The 21278-nt window shown below is 38.9% G+C and overlaps 1 protein-coding gene across 2 annotated transcripts in view; it reads right to left on the bottom strand.

Annotated features, from left to right (window-relative positions):
* Positions 1-12029, bottom strand: part of LOC116217534 (uncharacterized) — a 39221-nt gene extending 27192 nt beyond the window's left edge. For both annotated transcript variants that reach the window (XM_085214478.1, XM_085214479.1), the window contains exons 1-2: positions 11876-12029; positions 4972-5079 (exon numbers count right to left, since the gene is read on the bottom strand). In XM_085214478.1, coding sequence (XP_085070604.1) covers positions 4972-5079; positions 11876-11885 — 118 coding nt within the window. In that variant the 5' untranslated portion in view covers positions 11886-12029. The remainder of the gene's footprint in view (positions 1-4971; positions 5080-11875) is intronic.
* Between the last annotated feature and the right edge of the window lie 9249 nt (positions 12030-21278).

The raw sequence follows: 21278 nt of genomic DNA on the forward strand, positions 1-21278 counted from the left end.
TTGCTGAAGTCTAGGTAGACTACATCAACAGCCTTTCCCTCGACCACCAGATAGGTCACTAAATCATAGAAGGAGATCAGGTTGGTCAAGCAGGACCTGCCCTTCATGAACCCATGCTGGCTAGGCCTGATCCCCTGGTTGTCCCGCACATACCGCATGATCTTCCTCAAGAAAAAATCTGCTCCATGACCTTTCCTGGCACCGATGTCAGGCTAACAGGCCTGTAGTTCCCCGGGTCTTCCTTACAACTCTTCTTGTAGATGGGAGTCTGTAGATGGAGATGGCAAGCCTCCAGTCTTCTGGGACCTCACCAGTCAACAAGGAGCGCTGATAGATAATGGAAAGCGGCTTGGCTATCACTTCCGCCAGTTCCCTCAGCACCCTTGAGTGACTCTCATCTGGCCCCATGGACTTGTGACAGTTCAGTTGGAGTAGTATGTCTCTGACTGTGTCCTCCTGAATCATGGGGCGTTTAGTCTGCTCCCCAGTCAAGACCACAGGTCAGAGAGTGGAGTACCCTGAGCATAATAGTCTGACCTTTAAAGACAGATGTAAAGAAGGCATTCAGAACCTCTGCCTTTTCCTTATCTTCAGTGGTCACATTCCCAACCTCATCCAATAAAGAATGGAGATTATCCTTAGTCCTCCTCTTACTGTTGATGTATTTGTAAGATGGTTTTTTGTTCCTTTTTACCCCAGCGGCCAGGTTGAGTTCAAGATGGGCTTTTCCCTTTCTGATTTTCTCTCTGCACATCTTAACAACTTCTCTGTATTCTTTCTGAGTTGCCTGTCCCTTCTTCCACAGGAGATAGATTCTCTTTTTCTCCTGGAGCCTCAAGATTAGCTCCCTATTCATCCCCGCTGATCTTCTTCCCTGCCGGCTCATTTTGTGGCTCAGGGGGACTGCCTGCTCCTGCGCCTTTATGTCTTCCTACTTGAACAGCGACCAGCCATCTTGGACCCCTTTACTTCTAAGACTAAACCCAGGGGACTACCCCTACTAGTCTTCTGAACAATTCAAGTCCTCCAGAAGTCCAAGGTAGTTTTGCTGTTCCCCCTTCTGGCTCCACCAAGATTCGAGAACTCTACCATTTCATGGTCACATGAAAGGTATGAGATGCTTATGATTCTGGGCCATCCCTTACAAAGATTCAAGGGACAGACACAGAAGTTGTGCTACACCTTATTCCTATGAATAGTAAAACTATCTAGTTTCTCATGAAGATGTAATTTGTGGTGGTGCTTTGTCTACAGTGCTGCAGTATGTTTCACAGTAATTCTGCAAGGCCACATCTAAGCTGAGAATTCTTCCCAGTTCTGCATCAGACAGATATGAGCTCTTTACACAGAGGGAGATAACCATCCTCGTTGCATAACAAGCTATGGCAGGAAGGTGAAAGAGCATTCCTATTGGGATAGTTGGGGGACCTTAATGTCAGGGCACGCTGAGAAACATAGCTGTTTGCTTTAGATAAAATCTTGCTTTTTATTTTGAAACTAATGCCTGGGAAGAACAAAGAACTTGGTTTGTGGTCTTTTTTTTTTTATTTTTATTTTTCATTTATTGCTTACACTCTCAACTAAAAAGCATATTTTAAAATAGCAGCATTCATTCTTGGCATGCCTGATTTATTGCTAGGCCACTCCCCAGTAATATTTTATGCTTAAGGATTCACACTGTATTTCAGATGCAGTGGTACCTGTGAGTTACTGATTCTCTCTAATTCTATTTCTGTGCTTTTTTCACGCCAATTGCAAGAAAAACAACTGCTTTAATATCTGGGAATTACCCTATACATTTTAAGATATATCTTGTACCTTTATCACATCCCATGCATACCTTCAATTGCCTATTTTTTTTGCTATATTGACTTATCTTTTACATGTTCACCAGCATGGACTGTTCTCTTGTAGAGGATTATTTTCTTTTATAGAAGTGACTACTAGCAATTATGATAGAAAGAAAAGACAGAGAAGTGACTTCATGATACTACTTAAGGAGAGAAAACAAAAGGACTACTTCTTTGGGGGGGTGTAACTCCCAAAGTCTCACTGTTTTTATTTCTCATTTTTACAGTGCCAGAGATGTTTTCCTTATAATAATAAATATATCAAGGCATGCCAGCATGTAAAACATGGCATAATTATATCACTACTGAATTAATATTTTTATTTTATTACAAGTAAAGACATATTTTCCTCATGATAGAGAAGTATTTGCATATCAGAATGTCCATTTTTAGGTGATCAAGACGAAGGAGAACCTAATATACCAGTACATCTCATACTCAATTTCTACTTTCCTCCTGAAAACTGATGAGGGAAAAGATAAAGCAGATGTGCCATGTTGTGTTTCGTTACATAAAGAGAATGCTTCAGAAGGTATCAGAGTGAAGACAAATGGCCTAGCACTTGTTTTCTTTGTAATCAAGAAATATTCCTTATGTTTTGCATCCTTACTAGCATTAGTTAAAAGATATAAGTGTTGCTATAATAATTGCATGAATACTGTATCAAAAAGGAAAGGAAGCTGATAATAGCTGCTTTTGTTAGAGTAAAGGAATTGTGTTTTTAGCACCAATACAATTTTGATAAAGGACTTTAATTTTATATTGACTGACTAGCATTTGGTTTTTCTGCTAATTGAAATCACTGAAGAGTATCCAGACACTGAAGAAAATATGCTTGTTAATATGTTGAGACTTAACACCCAAATTTTGCAGAAATTGTAAGATAAGAGCAATGAAACCAAATGAACAGCAAAACAGTATAGTCCTTTTATTATATGAAAAGCACAACATGGTAAATGCATGCTTGTTTACTTTAGTAGGAGCTGAATTAGCTTACATCTCTCCCAGTATCTCATATGTGAGATACTTATGTGGAGATCTTGTTGAATCTTACAAAGTTTGTAGACATTAATTTTTAAGTTCTGAAATTTGCTAGCCATGAAGCAAAGAGGATCATAATTTGAATGGTTACATCCAATTATTTATTATATTAACTATATTTGTATTATAATACTCATATCAATAAATTGAATTCAGTGTATGATAAAGACCTAAAAAATCCTTCTCTGTCTCTTTCATCTTTTGAAAAGTGATACAAATGTTGTTTCTTTACTAGTTTGCATTCCAGTTTGGTTTCACAGAATTGCAAAATGGCAAAGCTCTATGAAAATTTCTCTATTTCAGTATTTGAAACAGTATGGCTTACTGAGAGAAATATAGTATCTTCCTTTTTCAACTAATCTGAACCATATAGATCAGTCACTTTTATGCAGCTGAAGTCTTTGAATTGTTAGGTCTTAAACCAACCTCAGGGAAAGGCAGAGTTATGTGTTTAACAGGTGTGTTATTTACACTTGTAAGACTATTGCAATATTATTACAGAGGCTTATATGGGTGGCAGGTATATTCATGTTCTTCCCCAAAACTACCTAGGGACCCGCCTAGCCTGGCTAGTTGCAACAGGTTGACCATTTCAGAGTACCGACTTAGTCACTGAAACAAATGCTATTTCATCCAGTGCCAGAATTTTTTACTTAAGTGGCACACTAACTGCTAGCACATGATCTTCTAGCCATAATACACAAAGAATGAGCTGGCAAACAAAATCAAGGATGATAGAATACAGTATAGAACAACATAGAAATACGCTGATATGTTATTCTGCTAGTTTTCCAGTCTCATAGTTGGTCTATCACAATGTCACTATGCCAGTTAGTATCATTCTTGTCGTGTCTGAAACTAGCAATTGGTAAGTTACAATTATTTTCTACTCATACAAATGTTCTTTTTTTCTTTTTCTTTTAATTATTTTTTATTTTATTTTCCCTTCACTCACATATTGAGATATAATAGAAGGATTTGGGTTGAAAAATTGCCTGGAGCCCTGGACTTCAACTAAGACAGAATAGATCTGCTTAACAAAAAAGTAGACTGTGTAAGTAATGTTTCAAAAATCAGACATAAGTTGCTTGTCCAATAATGGTGCCTCCAGACTAAGAAGCAAGAGATTCCAAGCCTGCAATCTCATTTTTGTGACTTAACAAAGATCTCCGATCTGATTTAACACAGTATTTCCAGCTGCAAATGGTCTCCACAACATAAGAAAGGTGTTAGTAAAGTACTTTAAAGTGTTTGAAGATGGACAAAAAGGCTAGTAAAAGAGCTGAACAGCATGTTCTGTAAGGAGAGGACGAGAACGCTCAGATTACTCAGTATGGCAAAGAGGAGACCAAGAAATGACATCAGCTGCAGCTCCCTAAGAAAGGCAGGCAGAAACAGTTGCATAGCCCTGCTCCCTGGTCTGGAGTGACAGGATACACTGGAACATCACAAGTATGTGCCAGGGGAAGCTCAGACTGGATATTTGGAAAAATGTTTTTACTGTGAGAGCCATCATGAAATGGAACAAGTGTCCTAGAGAAGTGGTTGATGCCTCATTCCTGACTCAAGAAGCATTTGGATAATGCCCTCAGTAACATGCTAAATTTTTATTTAGCTCTGAAGTAGTCAGGTAGTTGGACTAGATGACCTCTGAAGATCCCAACTTACATATACCTATTCTATTTCTATTTCTATTTCTATTTCTATTTCTATTTTTATTTCTATTTCTATTTCTATTTCTATTTCTATTTCTATTTCTATTTCTATTTCTATTTCTATTTCTAATTTCTATTTCTATTCCACTCCACTCCATTCTAACCTATCCTATCTTATCCTATTATTGCAATTAGAGCAAATGGGCCACACAGCCTATCTGTCAAAGAGATTGATACAGAATATCAACCGGGACAATTTGACACTGTTTTTACCAGTTTGTGCTTCAAAGATTTATACCATATTTCTTAAAATGTTCAGCAGATAATTAACAAACCTAACACTTCCATTACAATAGTGCCATATTCATGTTGATAATTTAGTAATTATTTAGTGTGTGCAAATGTTGTGAAGAGGCTAACATTACCTGTTTTGTTTTGATTTTTATCAGCAGGAGATACAGAATTCCTTTTCTTCTTCCAGAACCAAGGTAGTAATGACAGGGGAATATTTTCTTCAGGATATGAATATTGGTCTAAGTAGAAGTAGAAAAGAAAAAAAAAAAAACCAGACAATACGTACAATAAATATAATAGAAAACACATTTAGAAATATCAACAAAAACAGATATAATAGATTGTTTGAAGAAAATATCCATAGAGAGAGATTAAAATCAGTATTTTGATTGTGGTAGAGCACAATCATATTCTGCACAAGGTCAAGAGAAAAAATTAGTGTTATAACTTCACATAGAGCATTTATATCTTTGAATAAGTTTTAATATAATGCATTATTATTCATACTGCAGTGTGGGTTACTTTACATAGAATAATTCCAGCTACAGCATAAATTTAACTCCTTTTAGATAAAAAAAAAAGCAAAAAAAAGAAGAAAAAAAAGAAAAAAAAAAGAAAAAGAAAACTGTAGAAATTGTTCAGACATTTAGGAGTAAGAATTATCTCACTCATACTTAGACTTCCTTCTCCAGAGGTTCCCTGCACAGCAACTTCTAATGAAACTTGATATTTTAATGCTAAGTGTTCTACAATTCTGTGCTGTGTCACCTAGGAAACAGGGAAATATGTCTGTGTTTTCAAAACAGAGGGAACTAAGCTTCAGATCTGCAGCCTGTGCAAGCCAACCCTGATAACAGCGTTCTGAAAGTCTTTGTAAATCATTAAATATGCTACTAATTGAAATTACAAATGCCATATGATTCTCAACTGTTGGAACATAAGGCACAAGTTAGACTGCTGAGAGGTGCTCCTGACATCAGAGAAAGGAGTCTATAAAGGGATGGAGAAATTAACCAGGCTTGTATGATATCTGTTCTTCACTCTGTAAATGCAGAATTTATATCAATAATGTATAGAGTGGAATATTCTTGCATCTTACTATGTAATCAACCCCACACAAATTAATTTTTATGTCCAGTAAATAAACAATTGAATAAACAATTCAAAACTATGGCAGGAAAGGGAAACAAAAAAGCAATATTATATCTCTCATGTGTCTCATAACTGTTTATATCAAAACATCAAACACTGCAATTTTCATTTGAAAAAAACAAAATTGTTTGACAAAATCTGTGAAATGATTTTAACAATCACAGCAACTTGTGACGTTTGTGATTTCTAACGATCTACTGGGGTTATTCAGCTTAGGTCTGAGCCCGACCCTGGTGTTGTCAGTAGTACTTCTGATTTTACCCATTCATTTTATGAAGGTCTTACAATAAACAAACAAACAAACAAACAAATAAAAAAGCAGGTATATATATTAGACTTTCTCATAAATGCACAGAACAGTTGAATAAAGCCTTTCCCATCCTCTGTGACCTGTTGCAAGAAGTAGTAGTGCAGGAAAAGAGAAGACTCCGAGCACTGATAGCAGTCTTTTATGTGTGGCTCAAAAGAAGAACTTTAGCAAAAGAAAAAATTACTCCTTTGACTTAGGCAGATCATAGAATCATAGAATCACAAGGTTGGAAAAGACCTATAAGATTATCTAGTCCAACCGTCTTCTCATTACCACTGCAACCACAAGCTACTAAACCATATCTCGCAGCTCCTCGTCCAGGCGCCTCTTGAACACTTCCAGGGACGGTCACTCAATGACCTTTCTGGGCAGGCCATTCCAGTGCCTGACCACTCTCTGAGAGAAAAAAGTTTCTCCTTGTGTCTAATTTAAACCTCCTCTGATACAACTTGCAGCCATTTCCCCAGCTCCTGTCCGTTGCCTGGGAGAAGAGGCCAAACCCCTCTTCACCCCAACCTCCCTTCAGGAAGTTGTAGAGTGCAATGAGGTCTCCCCTGAGCCTCCTGTTCTCCAGACCAAATAATCCCAACTCCCTCAGCCGCTCCTCATAAGACTTGTGCTGCAGACCCCTCACCAGTTTCCTTGCCCTTCTCTGGACATGCTCCAGGGCCTCAACATCTTTCCTGTAGTGAGGGGCCAAAAACGGAACACAATACTCGAGGGGCAGCCTCACCAGTGCTGAGTACAGGGGGATGATCACCTCCCTGCTCCTGCTGGCCACACTATTTCTAATGCAGGCCAGGATGCCGTTGGTCCCCCTGGCCACCCAGACACACTGTTGGCTCATGCTCAGCCAAGCATCAACCAGCACCCCCAGGTCTCTTTCTTCTTCACAATCATCTAGCCAGTCATCCCGAGCCTATAACACTGCTTGGGATTGTTGCAGCCCAAGTGCAGGACCCAGCACTTGGCCTTGTTGAACCTCATCCCATTCATCTCAGCCCAGCCATCCAGCTTATCTAGATCCCTCTGTACAGCATCCCGACTCTCAGGCAGATCCACACTACTTCCCAACTTGTTGTCATCTACAAACGTACTGAGGGTGCACTCAATCCCCTCATCTAGGTTGTCAATAAATATATTAAACAAGATGCGCCCCAGTACCGACCCCTGGGGGACACCACTCGTAACGAGTCACCAGCTGGACTTAACTCCATTAACCACTACCCGCTGGGTACGGCCCTCTAGCCTGTTCCTTATCCAAAGAAGTGTATATCTGTCCAGACCACGGGCAGCCATTTTCCCCAGCAGAAGCCTGTAAGAGACTGTATCAAAGGCTTTGCTGAAGTCTAGGTAGACTACATCAACAGCCCTTCCCTCATCTACCAGACTGATCAGCCAGTCATAGAAGGAGATGAGGTTGGTCAAGCACGACCTGCACTTCATGAACCTGTGTTGGCTGGGCCTGATCCTCTGGACACCACGCACGTGCCGTGTGATCTCACCCGAGATGATTTGCTCCATTACTTTCCCTGGAATCAAGGTCAGGCTAACAGGCCGATAGTTTCCTGGATCCTCCTTACGGCCCTTCTTGAAGATGGGAGTCACATCAGCGAGCCTCCAATCCTCCGGTACCTCTCCAGTTAACCAGGAGCACTGATAGATGGCCAAGAGGGGCTCGGCAATCACCCCCACCAGCTCCCTCAGCACCCGAGGGTGTAGCCCATGCGGTCCCAGATGTACCAAGTCTTTCTTTATTAACTAGAAAACAAGGCATGAAACCTGAAGTAGGAAAAGAATAATAGCTCTCCTTATGCCTTGAACAAATTGTCACTGGCAGTCAAGACCACATTAATTTTCTTCGTTGATTACAACGAAGCCCAAATTGTCATTTTTATTGCTGCTGTTGATCACTTCTACAAGCAGTCAAGTACCACAACTCAGCTGCAAGATTCACTACAGTTCAATGGTTCCCTTGATTATGAATGGGACAGTGTCAGCTTCTCCTGTTTACCTGTGGAGTGGGTGGTTTTACAAACTGATCTAGTCTTTCTCACTGAGCACTGCAGCATGATGATATCAACTTACTGTAGAATATCAAAGTCTGCAGTTCTAGCAAGGATTGCAGTTACTGTATAATTATATTAATTTAGATTTGGAATTGTTAAGCTGAAGATTCATGCATTAATATATTTTCACACTCTGGGAGGAATATCTTGTTTCCTGAAAATAAATTGAAAATGAATTTCTGATGGCAGTTTTACAGATTTTTCCAGACAAAAATTCATTGTGATTTTTTTTGCTTATTCATGCTGGTCAAACCACATATTTTTCTCTGTCATTCTCAGGTTACACAGCCTTAAGCAACAGCCTTGCCCAATGGCATTGCCTAACAGAGCTGACAATTAGTGATGTTGTTTAACTTGTTATTCTCAACTTAGAGTTTATTGCATGAGAGGAACATGCACAGGCAGTTTGTGAATACTTTGAATGTTCAAACTATTGAATTATTCTATACAAATACATCGGCATAAAGAAGAGGACATAGGAACAAGCAACAAAGATAGTGAAGGGCCTAGAGAACGAGATATAGAAGGGCAGCTGATTCTCCTTGGCTTGTTCAGCCTAGAACAGGGCAGGCTGAGGGGAGGCCTTGTGGCAGCCTACAGTTCCTTACAGGGAGTGGAGGGGCAGCGCTGAGATCTGTCTCTGGTGACAGTGATATGATACAAGGGAATGTCTTGGTACTGTGCCAGGGCAGGGCTGGGAATGGGTCTAGGGAAAGGTTATTCACCAGGTTCTTCACCGTTTAAGCACTAGGACAGGCTCCCCGGCTGCTGGAGTTCAATAAATGTTTGGACAATGATCTCAGGCAGAGTATCAATTTTAGGGTGTGTGGAGCCAGGGGTTGAGCTTGATGATCCTTGTGGATCCTTTCTTACTCAGGATATTCTACGATGCCATGAACTAAAAAGTTGATAGTTTTGAAAAAGATTTCCTATTAGCAGTTAACATTTTGCTACAACAAGGCTTTTTCTTGATCTCACTTGTCAATTTTATGGCTACTTTTTTCTGTGAAGGAATACATTTCTGACGATAAACCACTGAGATATTGGAAAAAAAACACTTGAGAATCTAGATTTCCATTAGACTTATTTGTTGACTTCTACTTCATTTAAATAGGCTAGATAAGATATTTACAAGGTATTCCCAGTTTTTGTTCGCTTATTACTCAGCAACCTGTAAATACAAGCAGGTCTTAATGCCTCATTAATAGAGTGCTATTCACTTCTAAATAAGCTATGATGACCTTTATTTTCATTTCATCAATGCATTTAAATTTTCTGCATAAGAATTTTATTTGATCTGTGAGCACAGAATACTTTTACTAATATGGGTGGGAAGGTTTCAACCATGGTCTTTAATAACAGGTAAGAACAGATTGTTCTATCATGATTCCATTGTGACTTATGGTCAAGTTCTGCAGGTTACAGAGAAAAAGACACAAATCTTTCTTTTCTTTCCCTCATCCAAATTCTCAACAGCCTGCTCCCTAAGGTGGAGCAAGGCAAACAGTCCTGATTTCATTACAGGCTTTGCATAGCTGTTTACCTTTATTGTAGTTACATACTCTTTAAAAGGGCCCACATAATTTTACCTTCTGTTTTCACTTACATATTCACCTATATACATTTCTGATAAATCCCAAACTAAAAATGGTAGCTGATGCTGGCTATTTTAATTTTTGTATCTCTGGCTATGTGCTTCAGTTTTTGCCCCATATATGGATGTCTCAGAGCATGTATCAGAAGACTGAAGTCCCAAAAGTGCAAAGTGCAAGGTTTTGCACTTGGGCCGGAGGAATTCCAGGCATCTATAGAGACTGGAAGGAGTGGTCTTTGAGAGCAGCCCTGCAGAGAAGGACCTGGGGGTCTTGATAGATGAAAAGCTTAACATGAGCCAGCAGTATACTCCTGCAGCTCGGAGAGCAAATGGTATCCTGGGCTCCATCAGAAGAGGAGTGGCCAGCAGGGACAGGGAGGTGATTGTCCCCCTCTACTCTGCTCTTGTGTGGCCCCATCTGAAGTACTGTGTCCAGGTCTGGAGCCCCAGTACAAGAATGACAGGGAGCTGTTGGAGAGGGTCCAGAGGAGAGCCACAAGGATGATCAGGGGACTGGAGCACCTCCCCTACAAAGATAGGCTGAGGGAGCTGGGCTTATTCAGCTTGGAGAAAAGAAGGCTGCAGGGTGACCTAATTGCAGCCTTTCAATACCTAAAGGGAGCCTACAAACAGGAGGGGGATCAACCCTTTGAAAGGGTAGATAACAGCAGGACAAGGGGAAATGGTTTGAAGTTGAGGGAGGGAAGATTTAAGTTGGACATCAGGGGGAAGTTGTTTACAGAGAGAGTGGTGAGGTGCTGGAACAGGCTGCCCGGAGAGATTGTGGATGCCCCGTCCCTAAAGGTGTTCAAGGCCAGATTGGATGGGGCTCTGGACAGCCTGGTCTAGTATTAAATGAGGAGGCTGTTTGCCCTGCCTGTGGCGGGGGGGGGTTGGAGATTCATTATCCTTGAAATCCCTTCCAACCCTGGCCATTCTGTGATTCTGTGATTCTGTGAAAAGCATTACAGAGTTTAACATTCACAATAACATCTTGTAAGAGATATTCTGTATAACAAAAAGGATGAGTACAGGTGCTATTTAATTATAGTTCTTTACAAATGATGATTATGATGTTGTCTCTGTGAAAACTCTAGTAGAAACAACAAAAAAACTCAGCAATATTCAATTTTCTTCCTTTTGTTAAAGCATTATGTTCTCTTATTTGAGGCAGAATCCTCCAGTATCTCATTTGCTTTACAAATAATTTTTTTTTTCCCAGCAAACATGGAATTACTGTTCCAGGAGAACAATAAGCAGCAGAAAGAGTTCTTAGCTTGAAAGAAAATAAATAAATATATTATATTTGTAACTCAAATGCATCATGCAAAAGAAAGTAGAAGTATAGTTGACACACTTTTAATTACTAATCCAATTTTTATTAAACATCCTTTTAGCATATTTTTTTTTACATACTGTACAACTGAAACTGCTTGTTAGATCTATCTCTGCCGCTTGCCTTACAAATCAATTGAAGACTTTTGAAAATTTCTGAACAAATTTTTCTGATCAAGAACTTAAGATTCTTGTGCTGTTAAACTACTGAACTCACTTTTCAGTCTTGAACAGAAGCCACTGTCATCAGCCCTTTATCAATCCCTCGTACAATCTTTTCTGTTCATTTTCTAACATTATATGTCTTATAATTACATGCCTAAATGACAGTTTCAAAAGCATGAGCATACATTGTCACTTGCTGTGGATGAAATAATACTCAGTGTCTCATTAAGCTGTAGAAACTCAATTCTGTTTTTCAAAAATGTTACAAAATATTTCTAGAGACCAGAGAAGCTTAAGGTAGGAGAACTTCAGTTATTGCACTTTGTTAAACATTTTATACATCAACTGTGTGCTATAATTCAACATAAACGAACCCCTTTCCTAAATAAATATTAAGTTTTAAAAATTACCTTCATCCATTGTGATTGATCTGTTCTCAGGGCCAGTTTTTCCTCAGAGGAATGAATTAACATCAACTATTTGCTGTCAGCCTCCCACATAATATGCATAAATATTTAATCTACAGAAAATACAAAAGCTTTTCTAGGCAACAGGATACTTGTAGAAAGTAAAACGGGAGATATGGATCAGGTTTCTTCTCACTGTTTCCTGTGGCTAGCAATGTCTGCTTTGCCGGATCAAAACTTGCTAGATGAAATTCAAAACACTAGAAGACTGGGCTGGTATTGGTGACTGTCCTGTTTAATACCTCTATTGATGACCTGGACAAGGGGATTGAGTATACCCTAAGTAAGTTTGCAAATGACACTAAGTTGAAAGGAAGTGTTGATCTGCCTGAGGATAGGAAGGCTCTGCAGAGTCATCTGGACAATCTGTACAACCGGGCTGTAGCCAAGGGGGTGAAGTTCAACAATCAAGTACTGGGTCCTGCTCTTTGGCCACAACAACCCTAGGCAATGCTACAGACTTAGAGCAGAGTGGCTGAAAGTCTGTGTAGAAGAAACAGACCTGGGGGTATTGATTGATGCTCATCTGAACATGAGCCAGCAATGTTCCCAGATAGCCAAAGCCAGTGGCATCTTGGCTTATATCAGTGTTGCCAGCAGGAGCAAGGAGGGGATCGTTCACCTGTAGTCAGTGCTTGTGAGGCCAAACCAGCACCAGTAGAGTGAGTAATGTGTTCAGTTTTGGGAACCTCACTACAAGAAAGACATTGAGGCCCTGGAGCATGTTCAGAGAAGGGCAGTGAAGCTGGTGAGGGGTCTGGAGTGTAAGGCGTATGAGGAGAAGCTGAGGGAACTGGGATTTGTAATTCTGGAGAAGAGGAGGTTCAGAGGAGACCTTATAGCTTTCTACTACTATGTGAAAAGAGCTTGTGGCAAGGTGGAGATTGCCCTCTTCCCCTGCATAACTGGAGATAGAACTAGAGGGAACGGCCTCAAATTACTGCAGGGCAGATTCAAGTTAGACACTGGGAAAAATTTCTTCCTCAAAAGAGTGATCAGGTGCTAGAATAGGCTGCCTAGGAAGATACTTGAGTGTTAGAAACTGTTGAAATGCTTAGATGTTGTAGTGAGGGGCACAGTTTAGTGAGAAAATACTGGTGGCAGATGGACTAGCTGAAGGTCTTTTCCAACTTTGGTGATTAATTGATTCTATGAAAAAAATATAAAGACATGTTATATAACATAAAGCACAACTATTCACAAGAGTAGAACTGTTTAATTAATATATTTAATAAAAGTCTACGCTTCCTTGTTTCAGCAGAAAAAAGGTAAAATATGGTACATTTGCTACATTTCTAGTAGTTACAAAACTAGTAAAGGAAATCTGTAATGTGAGTTTGATGTAATTTCAGCCTAGTTTCACATAAACAAGATTATAAAATGCTTCCTGATTGAGCTTTTATTACATCAGAGCAAAGTTTGCCTTGCCTTATAGAAGCATAAAGCCCACCACTCTAATTAAAGGTAAAACATATTTATCATTACCATTATACTGAGAAGTGCCTCAGCTAATGAAGTTGGCAGATTGTTTTGAATGACAGGTCAAACATACAGCCCTCTTAGAATAACCCAGACGTACAATGTATGATTATTCCTATATTAATATGAATAATGCAGCTGCAGGAAATGGCAGAAGAAAGTACTACTCAGCAGTTGCAAAAGCAAATACACAATGATCTGTTTGCAGACTGGTGTGATCAAGCTTAGTCAAATGAGACTAGTGGCTGCAGATTTTTTACTATGCTGCTATTGTTCCATACTCCACCCTTGTATCAAAATGGATTAAGAATAAGAGCTTGCATTTAGATTGTAGTTTAAAAGGGAGGTTTTAGTATCATGAACTCAACAAGCAGTTTCACTGTGGATCTTGTGAAGCATATTTATTTCCAAATAACACAAAATTAATTAATTGTATGACTAGTTTCCACGGTGTTCTATTTTGAATATATTGTAGCTAAACTGAGGTATGATGAAAAAAACATGATATGGAACTTACATAAAAGATTTCTCTGAAAAAGTTATTTTCTTATATGAAAGGAATTTTCTTGTGATACAGAAATACAGTAATGTTTTTTACATCTCCTTTCTCCTTTTGTCTCTTGCTAATGGAGGAAAAAAATAAAGAATAAAAGAAAAGGAGAAAAGACATGAAGAAAATAATCCTGTGAACAACTGAAGGTATTTGACTTTCCAAACCTGCATAAATGCAAAATTGTTTTTGACAGATTGTATTTTCAGAAAGCGGTGAATAGAAAAAGAAAGATGTAAAGTTATATTTAACTATGTTCTGATAGATTTAAACTTGCATTTTTCAACAATCATTGTAACATTTCTTTCTTTACTTAAAATTTTCAGGGGTGTATAATTTTTAATCTTGAAGTAGGTCTTGATTGTGCTGGCTAATAAGCAGAATAACAGATTGTCAGTGCCACAAACATCTTAAGATCACTTTCTCAGTCCCCTCAATAATCGATTCCACATTGATACATATTTTTCTTAAATCTCTGTCATCTTCAGACTGATTTTTTCGTTCTTGTTGCTGGCATTTGGTTATCAATAAGAAGATAATAAGAAGATAAATTTCTAGGGCTAAGAAGCTCATATTCCTTTATGTATATTCCCAACCTATTTGATTCTTTCAAAAATCTTATAGCAGCTCCAGGGCTAAGTAACCTACTTTAGTATAGAATCGGGTCTCATCTTACATGTCATATCTGTGTCTTTCCTCTTTCAGGAAATTCATCTCTGAGTTACATACCTTCAGGCATTTGTATAGTGGAACAAATACAAACATGTCTTGGAGATTCTTCTCTTCCAAATAACAGTAAGCCTAATACCTTTACAATTTCTCATGAATAATTATGATTTGCACTGTGTCATCCATTGTGCTCTTTAAAAGGTATTCCTTCCCAAGCAGCAACAGCCTTGGATCAACCCAGCCTAGAATAAAACTGAAACATGAAAACTGAAGATATCTGAATTTTTAACTGGAAATTCAATGAGAAAAATTCAATATTTAAATACAGGCCTCAGGAACAAATGTCATGATGCAAATTGTTTTGCTGAAAATTAAACAGCAAGCATCCTTAAAATGATGTGAAATATATAGTAGAGGACACCAGAAAAAATACACTTTCATACTGAATACAACAGTTTAGATTGTTCTGTATCTTTTTATTTTATTTTATTTTATTTTTTTATTTGTTTGATTTTTATGTGTGTGGAGGTTTAAGGACAATTTAAAGTTTTTTTCTAAGATGAAACTATTCTAATGTTCTGTAGAAGCAAGTCAGTTTTGCAGTCTGAGATTGTGAAGTTAGTTCTGACTGTTCTGCACAGACATCTCTCTTCTAGTTTTGCCAAGTAAGCTACATTGAGAAGTAGTAATACTCAAGATGTCTTGGATAACTTTTCCCAACTGCAAAAATCTCCCATTAATAGCGGAAAGAGCTAGTATCGGATATTTCAAAAGGAAATGAAATATTTAATTTCCTCAGCTTTTTTTTCTGACTGTTCTTTTCACAGAATGTAGTCAATGATCAAAACATAATTAACTATTATTCATTTATTATGTAATTCCTGTTCCTGTTTGATAGTCAGAACCAAGTTAGGGCTGTGCCACTTCCAACCCAGTCTCAGACTGACTGAAGTGATTTTGAAGTTTCAGAATGTGATACTCCTCAGAGCAGATATAGAGCAAGATATGTTTTATTGATTTAACCTGGATAGTTACATCAATACATCTGCTACCTTTTATTCATTTTAACATACTGAAACAACCAAAGTGGAATGGTTTGCAAGAATCATAGAATCATTTAACCATCAAGTTTGATAAAGACATCTAAAATCATCCAGTCCAGCCATCCATCTATCACCAATATTTTCCAATAAATGTCTCTCAGTACAACATCTAAATGTTGTGGCTTGCACTCCAGACCCCTCACCAGTTTCACTGCTCTTCTCTGAACATGCGCCAGGGCTTCACTGTTTTTCTTGTAGTGAGGGGCCTAAAACTGAACACAGTATTCAATGTACAGCCTCACCAAGACTGTGTATAGGGGACGATCACCCCTTTGCTTCTGCTGGCAAAACTATTTCAAATATAAGCCAGGATGCTGATGGCTTTTTGGACATCTGGGCACACTGCTGGCTCATGTTCAGACAAGCACCAACCAATACCACCAGGTCTGTCACCTCTCTGCAGTCTTCTAGCCACTCTGTCCAAGTCTGTAGCATTGCCTGGTGTTGTTGTGGCCAAAATGCAGAACCCGGCATTTGGTCTTGTTGAACTTCATCCTATTGGCCTCAACCCAGCTACCCAACCTGTCCAGATCCTTTGTAGGGCCTCACTACCCCCAGGCAGATTTACACTTCCAAACAACTTGGTGTCATCTGCAGACTTACAGAGGGTGCACTTAATGCCCTCATGTAGGTCATCAATAAAGATTTTGAAGAGGACAGACTCCAGTACCAACCCCTGGGGAACATCATTCATAACCAGTTGCCAGATGGATTTAACTCCATACACCACCATTCTCTGGGCCCGACTATTGAGCCAGTTCTCTACCCAGCAAAGAGTGTATCTATCCAAGCCACGGGCTGCCAACTTCTCCAGGAGGATACTGTGGGAGACAGTGTTGGAAGCTTTGCTGAAGTCTAGGTAGACCATGTCAAGTCTTTCCCTCATCTACCAGGCAGATCAGTCAACCATAGAAGGAGATCTTGTTGGTCAAACAGGACCTGCCTTTCATGAACCCATGCTGGCTAGGGCTGATCACCTGGTTGTCCCACAGATGTTGTGTGGTATCCCTCAAAATTACTTTCTCCATAACCTTTCCTGGCACTGAGGTCAGGCTGAGAGGCCTGTAGTTCCCGAATCTACCTTATGGCCATTCTTGTAGATGGGAGTCACATTGTCAAGCCTCTAATCCCCTGGAACCTCTTTGGTTGACCAGGAATACTGGTAGATGATGAAAAGTGGCATTCATCTCTGCCAGCTCTCTCATTACCCTCAGATGGATCCTATCTGACCCAATGGATTTGTGGACATCCAAGTGAAATAGCAGGTTTCTAACAGTTTCCACCTGAATCATAGGGGTTTCTTATGCTCCCCTATCCAAGACTTCCAGGACAGGGAGTAGGATATCCCAAGGATAGCTTGTCTGACTTTTGAGCATTGAGAATCTCCTTTTCCTTGTCCACAGTGGTCACATTCCCCTCTGCATCCAATAATGGATGGAGATTCCCTTAGCCCTCCTCTTACTGTTAATATATTTAAAAAAGTGTTTATTGTTCTCTTTTATCCCAATGGCCAAGTTGAGTTCTAGCTGGGCTTTTGCCTTTCTGATTTTTAACAACTTCTTCGTACTCTCCTTGAGTTGCCTGTCCCTTCTTCCACAGGTGGAACATTCTCTTTTTCTTCTGGAGCCTTGGGAGAATCTCTCTGTTTATCCGTGTTGGAATTCTTCCCCACTGGCTCATCTTGCAGCACAGGGCGATAGCCTGCTCCTGTGCTTTAAGACTTTCTTCTTGAGGTGTGGATAGCCTTCCTGGACCTCTCTACCCTTCACGACTGAATCCCAAGGAACTGTCTCCGACAGTGTCCTGAACACCTCAAAGTCTGCCCTCTAGAAGTCCAAGGCAGCGATTTTGCTGCTCCCCTCCTGAGTTCACCAAGAATTGAGAAATCTACCATTTCATGGTCATTCTGTCCAAGACAGCTCCTGGCCTGCACATCTCTTAACAGTCCCTCTCTGTTTGTAAACAGCAGGTCAAGTGGCACACCTCCCTGGTAGACTCTCTTACCAGCTGCATCAGGAAGTTGTCTTCCATACACTCTAGAAACCTCATAGACTGTTTCTTCCGTGTTGCACTGTATTTCAAACATATATCAGGGAAGCTGAAGTACCTCATGAGAACAAGGGCTGGTAAATATGCAACTTCTGCCAGTTGTTGGTAGAATGCCTCATCTGTCACTTCATCTTGGTTAGACAGTCCATAGCAAACCCACACCAGCATGTCTGCTTGGCTGGCCCTTCTCCTTCATCCTTCCTCATAGAGACTCAACCACATCATTCCCAGCCTGAAGCTCAAGAACATCAAAACATGCTCTAACATAGAGAGCCATGCTGCCACCCCTCCTTCCTTGCCTGTCACTTCTGGAGAGCTTATAGCCATCCATTGCAGCACTCCAGTTGTGGGAGTGATCCCACCACATTTCTGTAATGGCAACTAAGTCATAGTTTGCCTGCTGCACAATGGTTTGTGTGTTTCCACTTTCTTGTCTTATCTACTTAGTACTTCCCACTGCATGTACACTATATTATACCTTCCTCATTGAATTACTATTGTAGTCACAACTGTATTACCATAAAGATTTGTTTTTCTCTATTGCAATTTGGAGGAGGATTTGTGTAACCAGGATTTCCAAAGCTTTTTTTTCTTAGAGCCTTCCTAGAAGGTCAAGAATTTTCTCGTATAAATTACTTTGGCACACCATCACAGTGATTTCAGGGCTTATGCTTGGAAGGCAGTCTGACAAGTCAAAAAAGCTTTTGGAAGTGTTTCTCAATCTGCATCTCTAAGATAATTCCTGGTTATATTAAATAGGTGACAAAGCACTATCTCATTTAAGATGAGTCCAATTCCTAAAATGATGGCATCTTGACATTACTTCACAGACAGTTGTTCTGTCCGTTTCTAATACAGTATGGCCTTTTTTTTCTTCAGGTAGGGGAAGAGCTCTCTAGCATTTTGTATCTTTTGGAATAGCCAAGCTACAGTCTACCATAAGACTCAGAAAATGCCTTTACATTTTCTACATTTACATTGCTTTAGAGCTACGGAAAGGTATTTACTATGACTAAGTAAATAGTAAGTATTAAAGATAATTAATGACAGAAAGTGCATGGAGTTCCTGTTGTCAGAGGATTAGGATTCAGTTTTTCATTACAACTATGTTAGCTAATCCAAGATGAAAGAGAGAGATAAATGATAAGTATTCCGTGCAGTGTGAGAACACAACCCCAGTTAGAAAATTCCTCAAAAATATTTATGAACCTTTTTGTATTGATATCAATACACAAATGAATGTTGTCTTACCTTTTTTATTTGCAATCTGGCGAAGAGACCTGCATCTGAACCATGAACTGAATGAGAAACAATACATTAGTGAAAATAAATGCTTTAACAAATTATACAGTGATAAAACAGTTTTGTTCAGCTGTTCTCCTATGCATCATTTTTTACTTGATTCTTACTAAGAAAATACATCTATATTGAAACTATATACCACCCAGCCTATGATACGGGATAATGTAGATACACAAGATCATATTTTTCTATCATCATATGGATTAGATGTGAATTAATAGATAATATAGCTATTTTCTCTTAAAATTGAAATCTAATCTGGTTGAAATTTAATGTAATGATAAAGTAAGAGATAAAATCTGAGAAGACAATGGTTCAGTACACAGAAAATATATTTTTCAGAACAATGCAGTTGGGACTTGCTTTAAGAATTTGTAAAGGAATAAGTATATCAGTGAAAGAAACACTGGGTTTGTACTAGAATCACTAGAATGCCTTGTTGAAAGTACTACTGCCTTCAGTAGGACTGCTGTAACAACACTATATGTTCTTGAATCTATACTACTTCTTGTTCTTGAATCTATACTACTTCTTGTTCTTGAATCTATACTACTATCTTGAATCTATACTACTGTGTCTTTTACTTGAAATCTGAGAAAAGCTGGTTGCCCTGAAGGGCCTTGCTGTCTGAGGAAGTGAGCAATATTTTTCTCTTCAGTTTCATAGGATGTAGGTAAACACTAGTGAGGATGAATTAAAATCACAAGGTACAAAACATGTGAGAGGTAGATTCCAAGTGACTCCAGCTTGTCCTCAATTTGCACAAAGGGAATGACTGATCTGGTGGAAAACGGGCAGAGATCTATGTTTTATCACTTGTTGTCTAACTTAGTTCTTGCAGGAAAATACTATTTTAATTCAGAACAATTCAGTTTGCTAGCATCAGTTTTCACTTAATGTTTATATTGTGGTTAATCTGAAGGTTGCCAGTAAAATGAGGTCATTTGTCTGAACACAGGTAGAATGTTCCTTTCCCAAACACTCCTTAATTCCTCTTTAAAGAATTCCCAGTAGAATAATCACAGAATTAGAGAAGGTTCAGTGTTGCCCCCTGGAATAGATGTAAGCACTGTTGCTCCTGTCTCAACCTTCAACTAAATTATTGAATCATTGTGCTATCATCTTGTGTAGTATGAAAAACTTGGGGCAATTCTATCTGCTAACTTGAGGCAGCTTCAGGACAAATATTTGGTAAAACTGAACTTAGCAGATTATGAAAAGTGACTTTTTTGTTTTTTTACTGCATATTGCATACATTTCTCTTTCTCTCAGCAAAAACTATATTCCATAGTAGCTTGGCTATTATAACAAAATAGTGATAATTGCAGCATTTAAGATATTGAGTTTATCAACAAAGAAAAATGTTTTTTTGTCTTTCTTACAAAGTGTCAGTAGGTGCATGTTTTGCTACTTCTGGAAAAGGAATACCAGATCCTGAATATCTGCACAATTACAGCTTTGTGAAACAAGTGATAAGTTTTCTATTAAAGACTAAACATTGCATTCTAAACCTTCCTCTGGTTAAGCTGCATTTTTTTCAGGGCTAAGCATTTTGTACAATTAAGGTCTCTAGCTATCAGATGGTGACTCACTTCAGCTTCAGGAAGAAGATGACTCAACATCTCCACCCTTAAAAGAGTAGAAAAAGCACATGCAACCAGCTCCTGAAAAAAATTGAAGTGAAATGGCTTCATGTTAGATCAGTCTGAAAGTAGAAACACAGGCCTGCTAGACAATAGAGTAGAAAACGTGTTAAAATGCTGCAGTGAAAATGGAACAATAGTCTGATTATTGAGAAAGAGTTTTAGAAAATAAAGTCAGCCTGGGAGGAATGTCTTACTAATACTTGTGACACATTATTTCCTTCTCTTTCAGGCCTGGAGTGAATGTTTCTGTCTTAATTTCTTTACTCAGAAAATGCCATGAATTTACAAGGAGGCTCTGAGTCTGTGTAAACTGTTTTTCTCTGTGTTATTTCAGTACTTCAGAAAACTTAGTTAGGAATACCCAGAATACACACAGATTTCCAGCTTTTCAATTTAAACTTTGCAATTATAAATGTTTAGTGATAGACAAGGCAAACATTCCCCTGATAAAAAGACTGTAAGCTCTGTAAACATCCAAAATGAGTGAAATAAGACTGTCAGCTTAATACTGACATGAAGGTCAGGAGAGCAGGAATAATCTATCCTTC

This window comes from Meleagris gallopavo, chromosome Z (genome assembly GCF_905368555.1).
Source record: "Meleagris gallopavo chromosome Z, MGAL_WU_HG_1.1, whole genome shotgun sequence".
Classification (NCBI taxonomy): domain Eukaryota; kingdom Metazoa; phylum Chordata; class Aves; order Galliformes; family Phasianidae; genus Meleagris; species Meleagris gallopavo.